This window comes from Aythya ferina, assembly GCF_964211825.1.
Source record: "Aythya ferina genome assembly, chromosome: 2".
NCBI lineage: Eukaryota > Metazoa > Chordata > Aves > Anseriformes > Anatidae > Aythya > Aythya ferina.
The window spans coordinates 13,081,178-13,098,052 of NC_140297.1; the positions used below are offsets into that span (position 1 = coordinate 13,081,178).

The 16,875-nt window shown below is 43.0% G+C and overlaps 1 protein-coding gene across 1 annotated transcript; it reads right to left on the reverse strand.

Annotated features, from left to right (window-relative positions):
• Positions 1-845: 845 nt before the first annotated feature.
• On the reverse strand, positions 846-9,827 carry KLF6 (KLF transcription factor 6). Its single transcript, XM_084508461.1, has 4 exons — positions 9,322-9,827; positions 5,985-6,558; positions 4,121-4,244; positions 846-3,698 (listed from the first exon to the last, which is right to left on the reverse strand). Exons 1-4 carry the CDS (start codon positions 9,421-9,423, stop codon positions 3,647-3,649), a joined length of 852 nt encoding a protein of 283 aa, XP_084364587.1. The 5' UTR covers positions 9,424-9,827; the 3' UTR covers positions 846-3,646.
• Positions 9,828-16,875: the final 7,048 nt, after the last annotated feature.

Consider the following 16,875-nt stretch of genomic DNA (forward strand, 5'->3'; position numbering starts at 1 on the left):
GTTTTAACTTCTTGTTTTCTTCTGCTTCATTTTTAGGACATTTCTAATTTTAAACCATGAACGCTCAAACCCTGTGAACTCAATTCACATGTTTTAAGTCAGTTTCTCTGCATGTAACTTTGCTATTCATGCCGATGGTTTTACTGGATGCTTAAGGGACTTTTAACACAAGTCTGAGTGAAGCAGAAGCCACAAGGCAACATAAAACAAATTCTGCACGCGTCCAAAGCCGGTGCCCATGCTGGTCATGCTTTGAAGAGCCATTGCTCTGAAAAAATGCTGTTCATACAGAAGCTTGCAGTTGGATGGCTGAAGGTTACCAGCATGTGGGTCAGGTCAGCCCCACAGCAGGCTCGGGTCTCTGCATGTAGACCAGGCAGGCTTCATGTGGTTCCTTCCCCCAGCTGCGCCTTGAAGGTTTTGGGCTAGCTTTCTCAGTGATGGGACAGCTCAAAGGCCCACAGCCAGCTGAAGTAGTTATGGGCAGGTACTTCTCGGCCAGCGATCTCCTTTCTTTCTGTTTATTTTTTTTCACGTTAAATGCCCACATGCATTCACCTCTTCAGAACAAGCGATTTGGAATAAAGGTGCAGTCTTGTAGTAACAATCATGTTAACTATTTACTCCGCTGAGAACAGAAGTTAAATCAACAACGGCTTTTCAGATATGGAAGATATGTTCCTACTGCCAAAGTTATTTTCTCACCAGTGCTTGTCTTCCATGAAGTGACCTGACCCAAAGATATTTGTACGTGAGATCAGATGGCTCAAGAGAAGGCATCAACATAGTATTTGACATTGGTATGTATGCCTTCAGAGATGGGAAAGATGAAGCCAGACACATGATGCTGATAAGAATTTCTTTTTATGTTATTCCAATAAAAAATACATTCATACAGAAATATAACAATCTTGCAAAAAACAATTTCAAATAAAATCTTGTAAAACAAAATTTTTACAAAAATCTTACAAAGAGATTCTTTAGATAACAGGGTGCTTCAAAAACAAAAAAAGAAATTTCACTAATAGAAACTTTTTCTTCTTAAATTTCAAGCAAAAATGTTTTTTTTTTTTTTTATTTTTATTTTTTATTTTTCAGCTTGATTGAGGCTCAGTTATCACCTGAACAAAATGTACTTGCTTATTAAGAAAATTACAGGCATTTGACATATGGCACACAGCCCCACCCCATCCACACAAGTCTGATGGTATTTCACAATTGAGACAAGCCAGTGCAAGTTTAATGTTTTTTTTGTTTGTTTGGGGTTATTTTTTTTTCCACTTTTGTTTACTTTCTTATTTTTCAGAAATATGGCTAAACCAAGGACATTGCAAACAAGGAGTTTAAAAAAAAAAGAAAAAAAAAAAACAAAAACACCTAAATAGAAATCCATTTCTCCTTTTGTTTCAGGGGGGAAAAAAAAAGTGCATTTTCAGGCAATTTAAAACAAAAATGAAATGAGAATGATTTAAGCCTGCATGTTCCTTAGAACCAGATCACTTGCATATACTTTTTCCTAAACCACTTATCTACATACATTTCCAGGAAGATATACCAAAATATTAGCATAGTAAGCAAGACCAATAATAAATAGAAAAAAAGAAACAGATCACGTGTTTCATTGCATCAACTGTAGTGAGCTGGTTTAAAAAAAAAAATACTGCTTTTGGACAGACTATTTCTATTCTAGGAAAAAACAGTCTTTATTTTAGCTGAACTATGCAAAATTAGAGCTCAACCACCACAACAACTAGCTCACTCACAGGTCCTCCCATAAGCCGGAAGGCCAAAATATGAGTGTACTTCATCTGCACACAGCTAATATTCTTTTAGCATGCCAATACTCGGTTCATATCATTCTTAAATGGCCACAGATACGCTATTTCAGACAACCTAATAACTACAAAACACAGTCAGCAATCTGAGAAGAACTGAATGCCAACAAAGCCTTTAGCATAGCATTAAACTAAAGGTAAAGCCTCTAAAAATGCTAGATTTTAATAATTGTATCTTTCATTTCTTTGTCTCCTTAATGATCATATTGGGGGGGAGGGGATATTTTGACGGGCTGTGGCATTTTCTAGCTATGTGTTCTAATTTTTTTTCCTTTTAAAAAAAATATTTATATATTATCTATATATATACACACATACACAGACTGTACACACAAATATACATACACAATTATTTTTCTGCCCACTTTTTAAAAAAAAAGTAATATAGTTTCTTTCTGTATGACCAACAGATAGCTAGATATATAGATGTGAAACTTGTGCCTTTTAAGCAAATACATCTTTTAATACTTCTGTATCTTTAATATGTATGAAAACTTGACATATTAAGTACAGTTGGGGTGTGTATATACACAGTTGTTGTGCAAGGTCAATATAAAAAAAGTCTCAAGGTGGCAGAACTGGTCAGGTATTCAATTGGCATATGCATTATACTGTAACACAGTCAAATTGTCTAAGTTAAACAAATACTGTACTGACATGAATGACTTTTCTCTATATTTGTCTTTGTGAAGGAGGACCCTGGAAGTAACCTTTTTTTCCCCTCATATTATACATTTGATACAGTACAATGCCAGGTGAAAAGAGAGCCTTAATAAAGCATGCATCACCCATACCCCTGTATAAGACCCTCTACAAGAGAAGGTCACTTGCATAAGGCACCATTATTAAGGTCAACAGTGCATTAACAGCTAGAAAACCAGAAGTTAGTCCTCAAGGCATAAATAAGAGAAAAATTAGCTGCATGAGAAAAATCAGTTTCTAACCAATAGTGGTTTTATCCACCCAACAGAAAAAATTATTCATGTTCCATACATTATGTAACATTAGACCAATTGTATTTTAGCTGCTCTTAACTGGAATCAAAACTGCAGTCCTGATTAAAGAATGGAAAAGCATATAGTTCCCCAGAACCATGCAATAACCTTTGTATTATAATGAAAAGTTATAGTTGTGTTACATTTGTAAATACACAGCTTATACAATGGATTACAAATGAGCTCTGTAGCAAGTAAAACAAGCTACTTGACACATTGCACGTTTAATAGCTGCACCAGACACCTAAAGCTCCTCTCACACAGGAACGGGGAGGTCCCCATCTCCATTCTGGCATCCTGACTCTTTTTATTCCCCCCTTCCCCTCTCAGTTTTCCCTTGAAAAAGGTGCAGACACCCCTCCCCCCACCCCTTGGAAATGATTGGTGGTCGTCCCATCTCACGAGATATTCCTCACATACAAGACATTCAGACTATTTTTTTTCTCTTACAGTTATAAAACAACCACAAGAAAAAAAATGTGCCTCAGCATACAGTCATCAATAGATCCTCATAGCACACAGTCGCCCAATCATTGACATTCTCAGTGCACATGCTCACGGCAAAAGGCTTAGGAGCCACTCAGAAGGTTAGATACCAGTGTATGAGTCCAGGAAACCCCAAACATCACGCACCGCGGTTGCTATGCCGTTTCTTACATGACTTATTAGCCCTCAAAAGACCTTCAAGGAAGAGAGGTCCTGGAGGCAACTGGGTAGGGTGCAAAATGGCATGCTTTGGCTGGAACACGCATCCCTCTGCTCAAGGCTCTTCAACCTTGACGCCTCTTAGCCCACAGGATTCACCTCGTGACCCACTCAGAGGTGTCTCTTCATGTGAAGGGCCAGGTGGTCGGACCTGGAAAAACACCTGCAAGGGAAGAGAAAGACATTGTGTTAGATGAGGGTTGGGTACACTCATGGCACATTTTGTGAGGTTGAGACCGCCCCCCCGTGCTCTGTGGTTCCATACTGTGGCCAGGGGAGGAGGGATGGGGCAATCCCAGAGACACCAGAGTGCCCAAGGCGTCTCCAGGCACCTGGGTGCTCTGCAGGTAGCACTGGGGATTTCACAACACTAATCTGCACCATCGAGCTACAAACTATATCCAGGTGATTAGTAAAACATTTTTTTCCCCCACTATGAAGACATAATAATCCCTTAAAAATACTAGATGCAATTGTGTCCCCAAGCGATTCCTTCACAAATGAACCTTGTGAAAGGCAGCCTAGACTCACTTTCCAGTAAGTGTTAAAAATAACTATTTTAAAAGGTGCATTTCAGTCGCATACCTGTCACAGTGACTACATTTAAAAGGCTTGGCACCAGTGTGCTTTCTGAAGTGTCTGGTTAATTCATCACTTCTTGCGAAACGCCACTCACACCCTTCCCATGAACATCTGTAAGGCTTTTCCCCTACAAAGAAAGCAGATTATATGTTAGTCACGACTTCATTCAAACGAAGATTGGTGCTATCCCATTCATTTTCTATGTAAACCTCCTCCACCCCCTAAAGACAGTCAATTTTATTTAACATATCTGAATGCTTCAGAACATGCAGGCAAAGAAGGCAGATTTCATCCACCTGATTCCTACTTAACTATTGTGCTGCAACAGTACATCAAGTAATCTCATTCTTTTTTAAAAAAGCGATTAAACAGGTTCTCAGGAAACAAAGAAATACAACCTTGTACCATTCCTGTTCATCTGTAATAGCACCCTGACTCCCAAACAGGTAGCATGGACCTCATGAAGGTGATTAAAGACAGCGCAGCTAGGCTCCCAGTTGCAATTAGGCTACTGTATTGCATCAAAGTCCTCTGTCACTCACTCATCTGTATAACATGCAACCTCTTTCTGCTGAGCTACATTTTCTTGGAAAAGCCTGCACACCACTTTGAACATTGCTATTTCAGCATTCAAGAAATACCACTTCCATTCACAGGAACGTTCTCAGCCAGACAGCACCAGGACAACAGTTCTGCAATACTTCTGAGGCCAGCAGCTATTTATGTCTGCTCAACCACCATGGTTTCAGTGGAAGTTGTTCTTTCCTCTGAAAATAATCTCGTTTTATCGGACTTCTGCCTGACAATGGGAGCATCCAAGCTTGCTCAGACTTCCCATAAAAGCCACAAAATGCTGAGCTCATGAGTCAAAACAGGATCTCTTCCGTGAATTCTCCTTCCACATCATGGGGAAAAAAACTGCATAGGTCTTTGGATTTGCACACCAAGAATGACAAACCAATTCCTCACATTAAGCGATGACTACTGAGCCAAGGCAGAGCTCTACACATCTAACTGCTGTCATAAAATGATGTTGAATATTAATACTCAAGCAAGCAAATCAGCATGCTACTTCAACCATAAAATATTTATAGAAGCCCTGAAGTGTCTACCTTTCTCACTTTCCCAATAACACACGGGATTATTTTTTTTCCATTCAGATTCCATAACAATAAAATGCTGTTACTCAGTATTTTGGGATAAAATTATACAGTCAATCATACATTTGCAAGTCCAATTAGGCAGATATGTTAGAAGAACTACAACGCACCATGGCTTTCCAAGATTTTTGCTGACACAAGGGCACACAAAACTGTTAAATTATTTACAACTATAGCTGTACTTTATATAATCAAGGCCTTGGGATGTCTGGCTGAATTGACCCAACGTACAGTGGACCAGTGGACCATGAAGACAAGCTCTTATGCTACTTTGCGATCCATCCAGCTTTTGGATATGCCGTTCCTTTTTTTTTTTTTTTTTTTCCTTTCTTCTCAAGAAAGTCTCAGTTAGCTTTTGCTTTGGAAATAAATTGTGAACAGTGAACAGAGGTGTAGCATCTCTTTTGGCTAGTGAGTGCTCCTGAAGACCACATGCCTCTGCAGTTTCCCAAGGATTGCCTAGTTAAACAAGTGGCTCATATTTGCTGTGACAGCAGACTCCTCCACAGCCAACTGCCTTGGCTTCAGCCAGCTTACGAAGAGAATGAGGAAGTGATGTCGCCCATGCTGGTAAGCCTCTTGTACTATTACATCATCTCTCCAAACCTGGGCTCCCACCCAGCGATTGTGTAAGGCCGTGACACCACCACCGTCAGGGGTATTCCCTGCCGTACTTGCCAACTCTTAACAAGCATTCAGTTACTAACCTGTATGAGTGCGCTGATGTGCTTTCAGATGTGAACTTTTGGTGTAAACTTTCCTGCAACCGTTAAAGTGACACCTGTGAACACGCCTTCTGCCATCTGGCGAGGTGTCACCATTGGCGGGTGTACCTTTTTCTGCAGTCTTTCCAGCGGTACCGGTACGAATTTTCCCCGGTGAATGCAACTCACCCGGCGTACAATTCCATAGCTGAGAAGAAGGCTCCTTGCTCAGCTCAGGAGACGAAGGGGGAGTGGAAGTGACAGATGAACTCAAGTTTCCTGAACTGGCTAAAACATCGCTTATAGGGTCAGAGGTAAACTTGGTCGTGGGCGAGAGCTCCTCGGAGCTGTCCGAAGATTCACTGCTCACGTCAGAATTCAAACTGTTGGTCTCTAAGTTCTGACTAGTAGGGCTGTCCTCTTTTGGCACACACGTGCTCTTCAGTTCAGATTCCTCCTTTTTCTCACGTGCCAAAATAATTTTGGTCCAGAGATCCTCTTGGCTATCAAATTTGATTTCAGATGCAGATACGTAACAGGGTTCGCTTTGAAGATACCGTTCCAGCTCCAAACACGTCTAGGTGAAAGAGAGGAAGAAAAAAGAGGAAAGTTACAAGCTTGCTCAAAATAAACCCAATTGTATTTTACACTTCAAAAAGCATGCAGGAATGTAGTACGTTCGATTTGAGGTTTCTAGGTTCAAAACAAATTAAAGGCTTCTCCAGCCGTAACTAGGTGACTGTTACGATGAAAAGAAAACGCTTCTTGAGACCTGGGAAGGAGTTCAAACACAGCTGAAGGTGCAAGTCAGCTTGGGTTTGCAAAATAGCATTCTAATGAGTCACTCAAATTATCATCACTCTCATCATAAAAATCTGTGTTTTAGCAGGCTGACATTGAAAAGGGACCACAGAGAGCCACAACAAATAAGTACACTTCACTCTCGCGCCCTGCCTAACGTCAAGTTGTTTTGCATCTCCCTCACACAAACACGAGGCTGAAGGGACCCAGGCGAACACAATGTGCTCTGACAGGCAGCTAAAGCCCGAACGCCGTGTCAGAAAACAAAGCCACATTTCAGCATGGCTGCGGAGCTGCCGGTCTGTCTTCTGGGGCCATCAATGGAGCAGCAGACGTCCTCCCATTTCCTGTGCATGAGAACGCCGCACGCTCGACTTTCAAAGAATGTCATTTCCAAGCATATTGGCATGCACGCCACATAGCTCAGGCTGCTCCCCTGCATGGTTGGAGGAACGAGGGGGGGAACTTTTTCGACAGAAGAGAGGGGAGAGAAAAGTTCCCGAATAGAAACGTCCTATTCTATAGGATGCGAAACGGGAAATTACTCTGAGGTCCTGCTGGGAGTCCCACAATGAACAAGAACTTTATCTACTGGCCAAGAGTGCAACTGTATGAGTCATCGCTCGCTTTCTTTCACGCAATGCCAAAGGAGACTTCCTTTTAAAATCCTGTCCATCTGCCAAGAAAGTACTCTGTTCAAATATACATGCAACAGTACATGGACCACTTCCCCCCCCAGCCGCATTCCTCTCCACTCCATGAAACGAAACAAAACAAAAAACAAAACCACCCTAAATGGGTGAAGCTGCGGTTTTCAATTTCAATTACCCTGCTGACTTTCTAGCCATTTGCAGAGGAGAACAAAAAAGGGTACGAACTGTTATGGCAACAAGCTGATGTTTTGGGATTATTCTTTCCACTATAGGAAACGATCCATATGGAAGCATTACACAGGAAAAAAAAGACACACCAAGTTTCCATACCAAACTCTACTTATTTTAGCAAGATCATCCCTTCCCAGCCCGGTAGCAAAACCTGATCCCAAATGCCACACATTCCCCTCACAGCCCCTTCCCATCTGCCTCCTGTCTCCCCCAGTAAACTGGGTCACATGTTGTGACCAGGCCAGGAGCGAGGGTAAAAATGGGGGGGGGGGGGGGAAGAGAAAACAACACAAAAACAACAAAACAAGACGAAAACAAGCCCGGCGCTGCACACGGCATTTAGGTATTTGCCTGTAATTAGATAACTCGTTTGCAATGCATGTTGACAACAAAAAAGGGTTTTTGATAGGGACGACACAATAGTGTATTGATCTTCTGAGAAAACAGAAGGGGAAGGTGGGGGGGGGAGGAAGCATTTATTAAGATCTTGTTAAACTTTAATATTCCTGGCTAATTTAAATTCCTCATTATGTAGATTATAGTGATGGGAACCGGAGCGAACCTCTCTCTCTCTCTCTCTCTCTCTCTCCCCGAGTTTAAATGCCTCTGAAGGCTACTGGGAAAGAGGGCTGGCCCCTTGCCAAAAACCCAAATGCCTGAAGGAAACTACTTAGCTCCATTTCAATCACGTACTATGAGGCTGCCTCTTTGAAAGGGGAAGGGGGGAGGGAAGGAAAAATAATAATAAAATAAAATAAAAAGGGGGGGGGGGTGATTGCATACAATGAGGAGGCATGTGAAGGCTGTAGCACTTTGCATCTTTGTTTTTCCGACCTTCTTGGGTAGGCTCCTTCGCCCCGCCGGCAGGTACCGGCCGTGGTCCCCGTCGCCCCCCGGAGTGGGGCTGTCAGCGGAGCCCCCCGCTCGGAGCGGATTAGGGCGAGAAAGGAGGGGAAGGAAAAAAGGCAACGAAATATGTCCATTAAAGGGAAGGAGCCTCCGTTCTTCCTCCTTCCCCACCAAGGCAATTAGCACAAGGGGAGCGCTGTCATATGACTGACAACTCTGCAAAGCTCCCTGCGCTGGGAAACAGCTCCATTATATACATATATGTATACATTATATATATATATATATGTGTACCGATGTGCATGTACACCCGTGGATGGTTTTTTCCATCATCGCTAGGAAATAATGCATAACAATAATAAAAACAGCCGAAGTGGAAAGGCAGCCCGTGGCCGAGGCGGAGAGCTGGGCTGACAAGACCCAGCTGCGGAGCCCGGAGCCGGCACCGGAGCAAAACTTTTGCCCGGACCCGGTGCGGAGCCGAGGGACCGGGGAGCTGCGAGGCCGGGCAAGGATACGGGCAGCTCCTCGCCTTCACCTCGGGACTCTCAAAAAAATGGAAAAAAAATAAAAATCAAAAATCAAAAAATCAAAAAACCGCCGTGTTATTTAAAAGCGAAACACCTGCTTCCAAACGTCGCTAGGTATTTGTGCTCAGATCTCCCCAAACTCGCCGCTGACACTTGGTTGTTTTTTTTTTTTTTTTTTTTTTTTTTCCTCCTCTTTCAATCCGCTCATCCTTTAATACGGCTTTAAAAAAAAAAAATACGACAACAACAACAACAACATCGACATCCTCGTTTTACCTGTTGCCAATATTCCTCCAGGGACGGCAAGGCTGAGAAGTACCCCGTGTCGTGCACAATCTGGAGTTCCTGGAAGATGCTGCACATGGGGAGCACATCCATGGCTCAAGTTGCAACAACAAAAGTCACTGCTGGTTACCAAAAACACCACGAGAGATGCCTCCTTTATGTGCGACGGGGGTGTGCCGGGGGGGTGTCAAAAACCTCAGTTCTCAGTTTCCAAGCCCCCCCCCCCCTCTTCCTTCCAGAGAAGAAGAAAAAAAAAATATTAAAAAATAAAAAAATAAAAAATATTTTATATATATGCAGATATATATATATATATATATTAATTCCTTGAGGAGCTTAGGGAGGAAAAAAGACCCGAAGTTTCATGCAAAGTTTAATCGCACGGCAAAGGCAAAGGACGGCTTTCCCGAGGCGGCCGGCGGAGGACCCTGGCGCAGGAGCGGGCTCAATATTTGCAAACACGGCGCTGCTGCGAATGCAGCCCCCTGCAAAACTTCCCCGCTCAAAGCCCGGCCCGGCCGCGCCGCCGCCCCCGCCCCCCCCCGCGCCCGCCCCCCCTCCTCTCTCCCCCTCCCTCCCCGTTCTCCTCCTCCTGCTCCCCCCCCCCCGCCCTCCGCCTCCCCGCCCCTCGTGATCCTGTGACGCCGCCCGCTCGCCCCCCACCAATCCCCGCCGCGCGCCCTGAGCCCCGCGTGCCAATGATGTCAGAGCCGCCCAATCGGAGCCCGGCAGGCATCGCGGCTCCTCCTGGCGTGACCGAGCCCGGCCGTGACGGCTCCCGCCATTGGCCCGATTCGAAATTCGTCCCCTCCTGATTGGAGTGCTGGGCGGCAGGCTATTTTTAGCAGGGTATATAAAGCGGGGAAGCGGCGGTGTTTTCGGGAGGGGAGGTGTGTGCTCGGGGAGCAGGCAGCGCGCGGGGGAGGGGAGAAGGAGGCCGCTGCTCTCTGCGCTGCCGGCGGCGGGCGCCGAGGGCGCTGCGGAGCCACCCGCGTAGGGTGGCCGTGAGGTGGCCGCTGCGCTCTGTGGGGCAGAAGGGGACGGGAGGCCTGGGGGGGCCTCACCGCGGTGTCAGGGTGCCCTGGTTCGCTCTGGGCAGCCGCCATGTCGTCTCCCTGCGAGGCTGGGAGCAGAGGGTGCCCATAGCAGGCAGGGTCATGAGGTCCCTATGGGCTTGGGGGTTAAGGTTTTGGGGAGACCCTCGATCGAGTGAAGGGTCTGGAAGTGTAGTGGGAACTGCGCTCACACCTCTCCTCATGCCTGCCCTCCTGGCCGGCGGCTCAAGGCATCACTTCATGCAGCATTTACATCCAGCAAAAACCCTGTTTTGGTGTGTATCATAGCATTCTCATTCCTAACACAGCTCGTCGGTGATATGGCTGTCTTTGTACAATGGAAAAACATTTTCTGTGGTTAGCTTTCCAAAGGAGTGTCCAGGGCATGGAACAAACACTCCTAATGTCTTGCTTTTACTGAAGGACTTCTAATTTTCCGCTGATGTTTCCATCGTAATCTCTTCTCAGTTATTTCCATCTCCACACTTTTCTCTGTTACTTACAAATGGCAGCTAACGTATTTAAAGTTTGTTCTGCCCACTGTCTTCTGAAAAGTAGTGATTGTAGGAGTCAAAATGTCGAAGTCTAATTTTCCATCCTCTAGCCCTTTGCAAACTGTTAATATGTCCATTTTGTAAGCATACTGCTGGTGTGTCTGCTTGAGTTTCCCCTTGTCTATGGAAAAAAAAAAAAGCTAAAGGTTCGTTATAGCATTATTGCATGTTCAGAAACACAAGCTGGTGTTGAAGACTCAAAACATACAAATCCAGAGAACTACATTCACTTAGTAATTAATAATTCTTTACTTGGCTTCAGAGGGCCAAACCTTTGAATATATTTCCAATGTTACCTTGCAGACAACAGATAGTTTTGTCTACTTGTTTCCAAAACCCAATCCTTCAAAGAAAAACATAGAAGGAAAAAGAAGTCTTAAAAATATTAGCTACACACCTAACTTGAGCCTACTTTTAGTTCTGTAGAGTGAAGTATTTTGTGGCCTGAGTTGCCATGTGGGTTCCAGACAAATACAATCTGGTAGCATTACTCTGGAAATCCTTAGTGTTTGTATAGGTGACCTGCTCCCTTTCTGAATAAGATTTCAGTTTCAAACAAAGTGACAGTCATTATCCACGCTTTTGTTTACCCTTTTATTTTAAGTTTGCCTGGTTTTAGCTATGTTTCGTGTAACAGGGTTCTCAACTCCTAAGGGGTCTGGATGAGGTTTATTGTGCCCATGTGGAATTTGAAGCATAAGGGTCTTATTTGGTAGTTATCTTTGAAAGGACAGTACCTCACGGTGAAGGACAACTGAGGATACCAAATGTAAATCGGTGGAGATGCAATATGAAAAAGAAAAAGTCCTTTAATAAAATTCATTTTTAGTTGACAAGTGATTTTTTTTTTTTGCGCGTCTGCCAGCCTGTGTTTGGTTGGGCTGGATTAAGATTGTCAGAGGAAAAAAAATAAGCAAATCAAAGGAAACCATGACATAGATGTGACAAAATTGCAGTAAAAGCTCTTTAAGTTACAACCTGTCTTAGATTAGGCCACTATTTATGGCCATTAAAAAAACAAAAACAACAACAACAAAAAACATTTATCACTGGACATGTTAGTTCTAGGTTATAACTGTGTTAACAAATTTTAGTCTTAAATAACAAAAAGTGTAAACTGAAGTCAACTCCAGATAAGAAAGAATGGGTAAGACTGTGCAGAGTGAAGTAAACAGACATAGTGTTTTTACCCAGTATATTTTTATCTGGAATTAAAATTAAATGATGAGTCAATAAAATGCTGTTGTTTGGGAGACTGTTGCATGGAATATAAATCGAGGGGAAAGGTATTTGTGCCAATAGAAGCCAGGATGAAGAAAAAGAGTGTGAATTGAAGAGAATTTATTGTGGTCTTTTGTGGATAATAACCATGAGGACAAATTTTCATAGACCCCAAAATGAATGATTGAACTAGTGGGAATACTTACAAACATAATTTGGTCCTAATGACTTTCGTCAATCTCTCCATAGGAGTAAAGTTTCAAATAACCATTTTATACCACTGGGATTTTTTGAATCATGAGCCAGGGTGGAATTTGCCTTGAAAACCTTAAATGAAAACATGTTCTAGGTCAAACAAACAAACAGACGTACTCAAATCAGTTGCTCCCTTGGGACCACACCTCTTTGTTTAGATGTGCCAACTAGGGACAGCGGCAACCTGATTTAGGTCAGAAGGCTCTTCATTGTTGGTCGTGGTGAAGGAGGTTGAAGTGCCTGTACTGAACAGATAGGGAAGGAATAAGGCTATATAAAGCGTTTTTAACTATTTATGATCTAGGTCACTTATAAAAGTGGCCAAAATTGGTATGGATTATAGAGGATTACTCCAGATGCCAGCGTTCTGTCTTGCACAATGGCTTTTAAGTAGGACCGTCCACAAGTTAGGATAATCAGCCAATTTATCCCCGTAAGGTCATTGATTTACAAATACATGTAAGAAAAAAAAAAAAAAAAAAAGCCCTGTGTGCTTTAATTTTTTTCTTTTGGCTCATTAATTTTAATAAGGTTCTGTCTGAAAATCTATATTACCACATTAAATGCCCCACCACTCCTCTGTAGTAACCGCTTTGTTGGGGCCAGTGGAATGTTCCTGGAAAATATGCTAGCCAGCATAGCAGGCGACAGACGGTGTTTTCCAGGTGGGCTGAGCTCTGTGTGAGGCAGGGGGAGCACCTGTTCTGTTCTGAGAATATTCGTGCATTTTTAGAGGGCACATTATCTCTGTACCGTATTCAGGGCTTACAGAAAGAAGAGGAGAAAACCTCCTGAAAATGTTTCATGTGCAGGCAGATGCAGGGAGTTTAGATGGAATGGGCAGGAATCAATAGCTTGTGGTTTGATTAGGATAAATGGACTTTATTTGGGGGAAAAGAGAGAGAGAGTGTCAAGTGCATGAAAGCATTGTCAGTTAGCAGAGAACACTACTTGAAATGATCTGCTTCCGAGGTGGTAAGTTGCTAAATCGAAAACTAGCATGCAATGTGATTCTACCACAGATAAAGTAAATGCTCTTTGAGGATATATAAATAGAACTGTTATGAGTAGGCAAGCAAGTAGGGTGATTCCTGATCTGTCACTCTGGCAGAAGCAGTATTAGAGTATTACATTTCAGAACATGAGCTGGCATAGAATGAAAACTAAAAGAATTAAAAAGAAATAATGACAAAAATACAATATGGAATAATTTTGGTAAATGTAACTTGTACAGCAGACAGAAGATAGTTAGAAGAGGTGAGGTGTTGCCCTACAAGTACTGGTAAAGGATTAAACAGAACAGAGGGGAAAAAACGTTGTTATTAGCTAATGTGAATAGAACATGAACCAGTGACCCACAACTAAGTTAAAAGTCAAAAATAAATCGTTACATGTTTTTTCTTTTTGTTTGCTTTTTTTTTTTTTTTTTTTTTTTTTTCCCATTTCACTTGTCATACCAAACCCAGAACTATGCAATATTTCACCTGCTATGGAGGCTTGGAGTGCATGTCTTTAAGCACCTGTTTTTATTTTATACTCCCAGATGTGAATAAACAGTTGTTGAGAAAGAACTGGCCTGTGATCCCCATCAGCACCCAGAAACAGTGTTAGAATAAAAGATACCAACAGATGATCCTTCTTCATGCAGGTGTACCACAGAGTGTCTTCCTTGAGTATGCACACCTTCATTTTGAAGACAGGTACACTTCCTGCTCCCGTAGCAGACACTGGAAAGGCAATACTGGCAGTGCTGTAATTACTGGTGGTGGTTCCCTAATTCCAGGCCTATTCATAGCCGGGTTATTTTGCTTATTTCACGGGTCAGTGTTGTTTTTCTGCTTTAAATAGTTCTTTTTCCTCCCTGATGCATAGTTGCATATTTATGCAGAAAGTATGCTTACTTTCACCTTTTTCTTAGGTGAGAGCATTAGCAAAGTATGAGACCCTATTTCCAGAGGAGGATCAGTGAACAGTCCACTTAGCAGTACACAGCAATATTAGTTGTAGTTACAAGTCTCGTTTGAATAGGTGGTTTGTGTTTTCTAATATGGCAAATATCATTTGTGGGTCTTTAAAGTATTTAAAAGCTTAAGTCCTATCCAGAGTAAATACAAATTGCACTTCAAAAAGTTGGCACTTTTTGTTTTTGCGGTATCTGAATTTTAGGATGACTGTTTCTGTAGCCATCCATAAAGTTTCCCATGATTTACAAGACCCGAATTTCTAATCTTAAATAAATAGATAAATAGATAAGTAAATAAAGACAGATTTTCAAATATTTCTTTCTAAATATGAGCGAAAAAGAAAAGCACACTCTTTGCACAACATCTTTAGGAAAGTCTTTGATTTTAGGTTGTGTGTGCTCATAAGAAGTAACAAGCAACTAGGACTTGTTGAACACCAAGTCACTGGCTGCTGTCAGGAAATTACTGACTGATTCCCCAGGTGGAGGGTCAGAAATTGCAGTTTAGAGGTAAAAGTAGCAGTTTGAGATAGAGGGAAAAAGATTGTGTTGCTGGACATTTTGTCATTTTCTTATGACCATCTCTTCCTTTTCTCCATTGCTAATTAGTGACCATTATTTAATGGTGCATTGTGCTGGAAACTTAAATCAGACAAATTGTGCAGACAAGCTTGAGAAGTGGGCCTATGTGAACCTAATGCGGTTCAGTAAGTCCAAGTGCAAGGTTTTGCACCTGGGTTGGGGCAATCCCAGACATGAGTACAGACTGGGAGAAGAACTCATTGAGAGCAGCCCTTCATGAGCCAGCAGTGTGTGCTTGTAGCCCAGAAGGCCACCTGTGTCCTGGGCTGCATCAACAGAGGGGTGGCCAGAAGGATGAGGGAGGTGATTGTCCCCCTCTGCTCTGCCCTTGTGAGGCCCAACTTGGAGTTCTGCATCCAGGTGTGGGGCCCCAGCACAAGAAGGACGTGGGGCTATTAGAGCGGGTCCAGAGGAGGGCCACAAAGATGATCAGAGGGCTAGAGCACTCTGCTATGAAGAGAGACTGAGAGAGCTGGGGTTGTTCAGCCTGGGGAAGAGAAGGCTCTGGGGAGACCTTGCAGTGGCCTTGCAGTATCTAAAGGGGGCCTACAGAAAAGCTGGGAAGGGACTCTTTGTCAGAGAGTGTAGTGATAGGACAAGGGTGAATGGCTTTAAACTAAAAGAGGGCAGGTTTATATAAGGTGTTAGGAAGAAATCCTAAATTATGAGGGTGGTGAGGCACTGGAACAGGTTGCCCAGAGAAGCAGTGGATGCCCCATCCCTGGAGGTGTTCAAGGCCAGGTTGGAAGAGACCCTGGGCAACCCGATGTAGTGGGTGGCATCCCTGCCGATGACAGTGGGGTTGGAACTGGATGATCTTTAAGGTCCCTTCCAACCTGAGCCATTCTGTGATTCTGTGAAGTTTTGGAAGTTGTGAGAAAAGGAACCCAACATGTACCAATCATTTTGTGGAGCAAGAGACTGGAGGACTAATGATGAAATAATCTGGACTGTCTTGCTGCCAGTTTCTGTCCAAGTGAGGATGAATAAAAGTGTATAGAGTTTGATTATAACTGCAAACTTTCACAGAAGAATGCAAAGAAATATTTCTAAGCAGTAATGCCAATTAGTGTAGGAATGACATGCTTGGAGTGGTTGTGAAACTGCCTTTCCTAAGAATTAGTTAAGGCAAGACTAGGCAAGGAGTTGTATAGAGGCCTCAGCCAAGAGTGGTAGGCCTTTGCTCGGAATGAACTGCATGGCCCAGGATCTCTTTTCCAACTCACAGCATCTCTGCTTTGACTTTGTGCCATGTGTATTATGTGGGTTTTGTAAAGGTTTATAAAGGGTTTCTCTCTATGTTACAGTACCCCTGTCTGTGGTGCATGGGAGGAAAGCAAAACACCTAACTTGTTGCCGCAACAATGGGGAGCTTCCCTATTAACACTACATGGGATGATCCTTTTGGCCCTTGCAGCTTGACTTGTTCCTTCGGTGCCATGGCAATTGTGTCTCCTTATGATGAGAAGTGGGAGACAGAGCTATTTTTTTCCCCTCAGCTGCAAAGTTGGATACAGCATCTGATAAACATGCAGACATACATACACATTCAAGAGCAAAATGAACTGTGGCCTTTCAGTACCTTACCCTTCTTTGGGACACAAGGAAATAAACATAGTCGTTAAAGAGTCAGCACCGTTACCACATAGTGAACCTTTACTCACTGTTCCCACCTATTGTTATTTGAAATATCCCATTTCCTGTTTTGAGTAACTGTTGCCAATGGGCAGGATTCAGAACCCATTCACATCAGTGTAACTCTAGTAGCTTCCGAAGATCTGGGGGGAAAGGAAATGAAAAACAAGTGACTGTGATGAAGTCATCCTGAGTTTCCACTGAAGTGCTCTGGGTTCAATCCCAGTCAGTGTCAGAACATAGCCCATTTCATGGGAAATTGTGAACTTATTATTTGCTT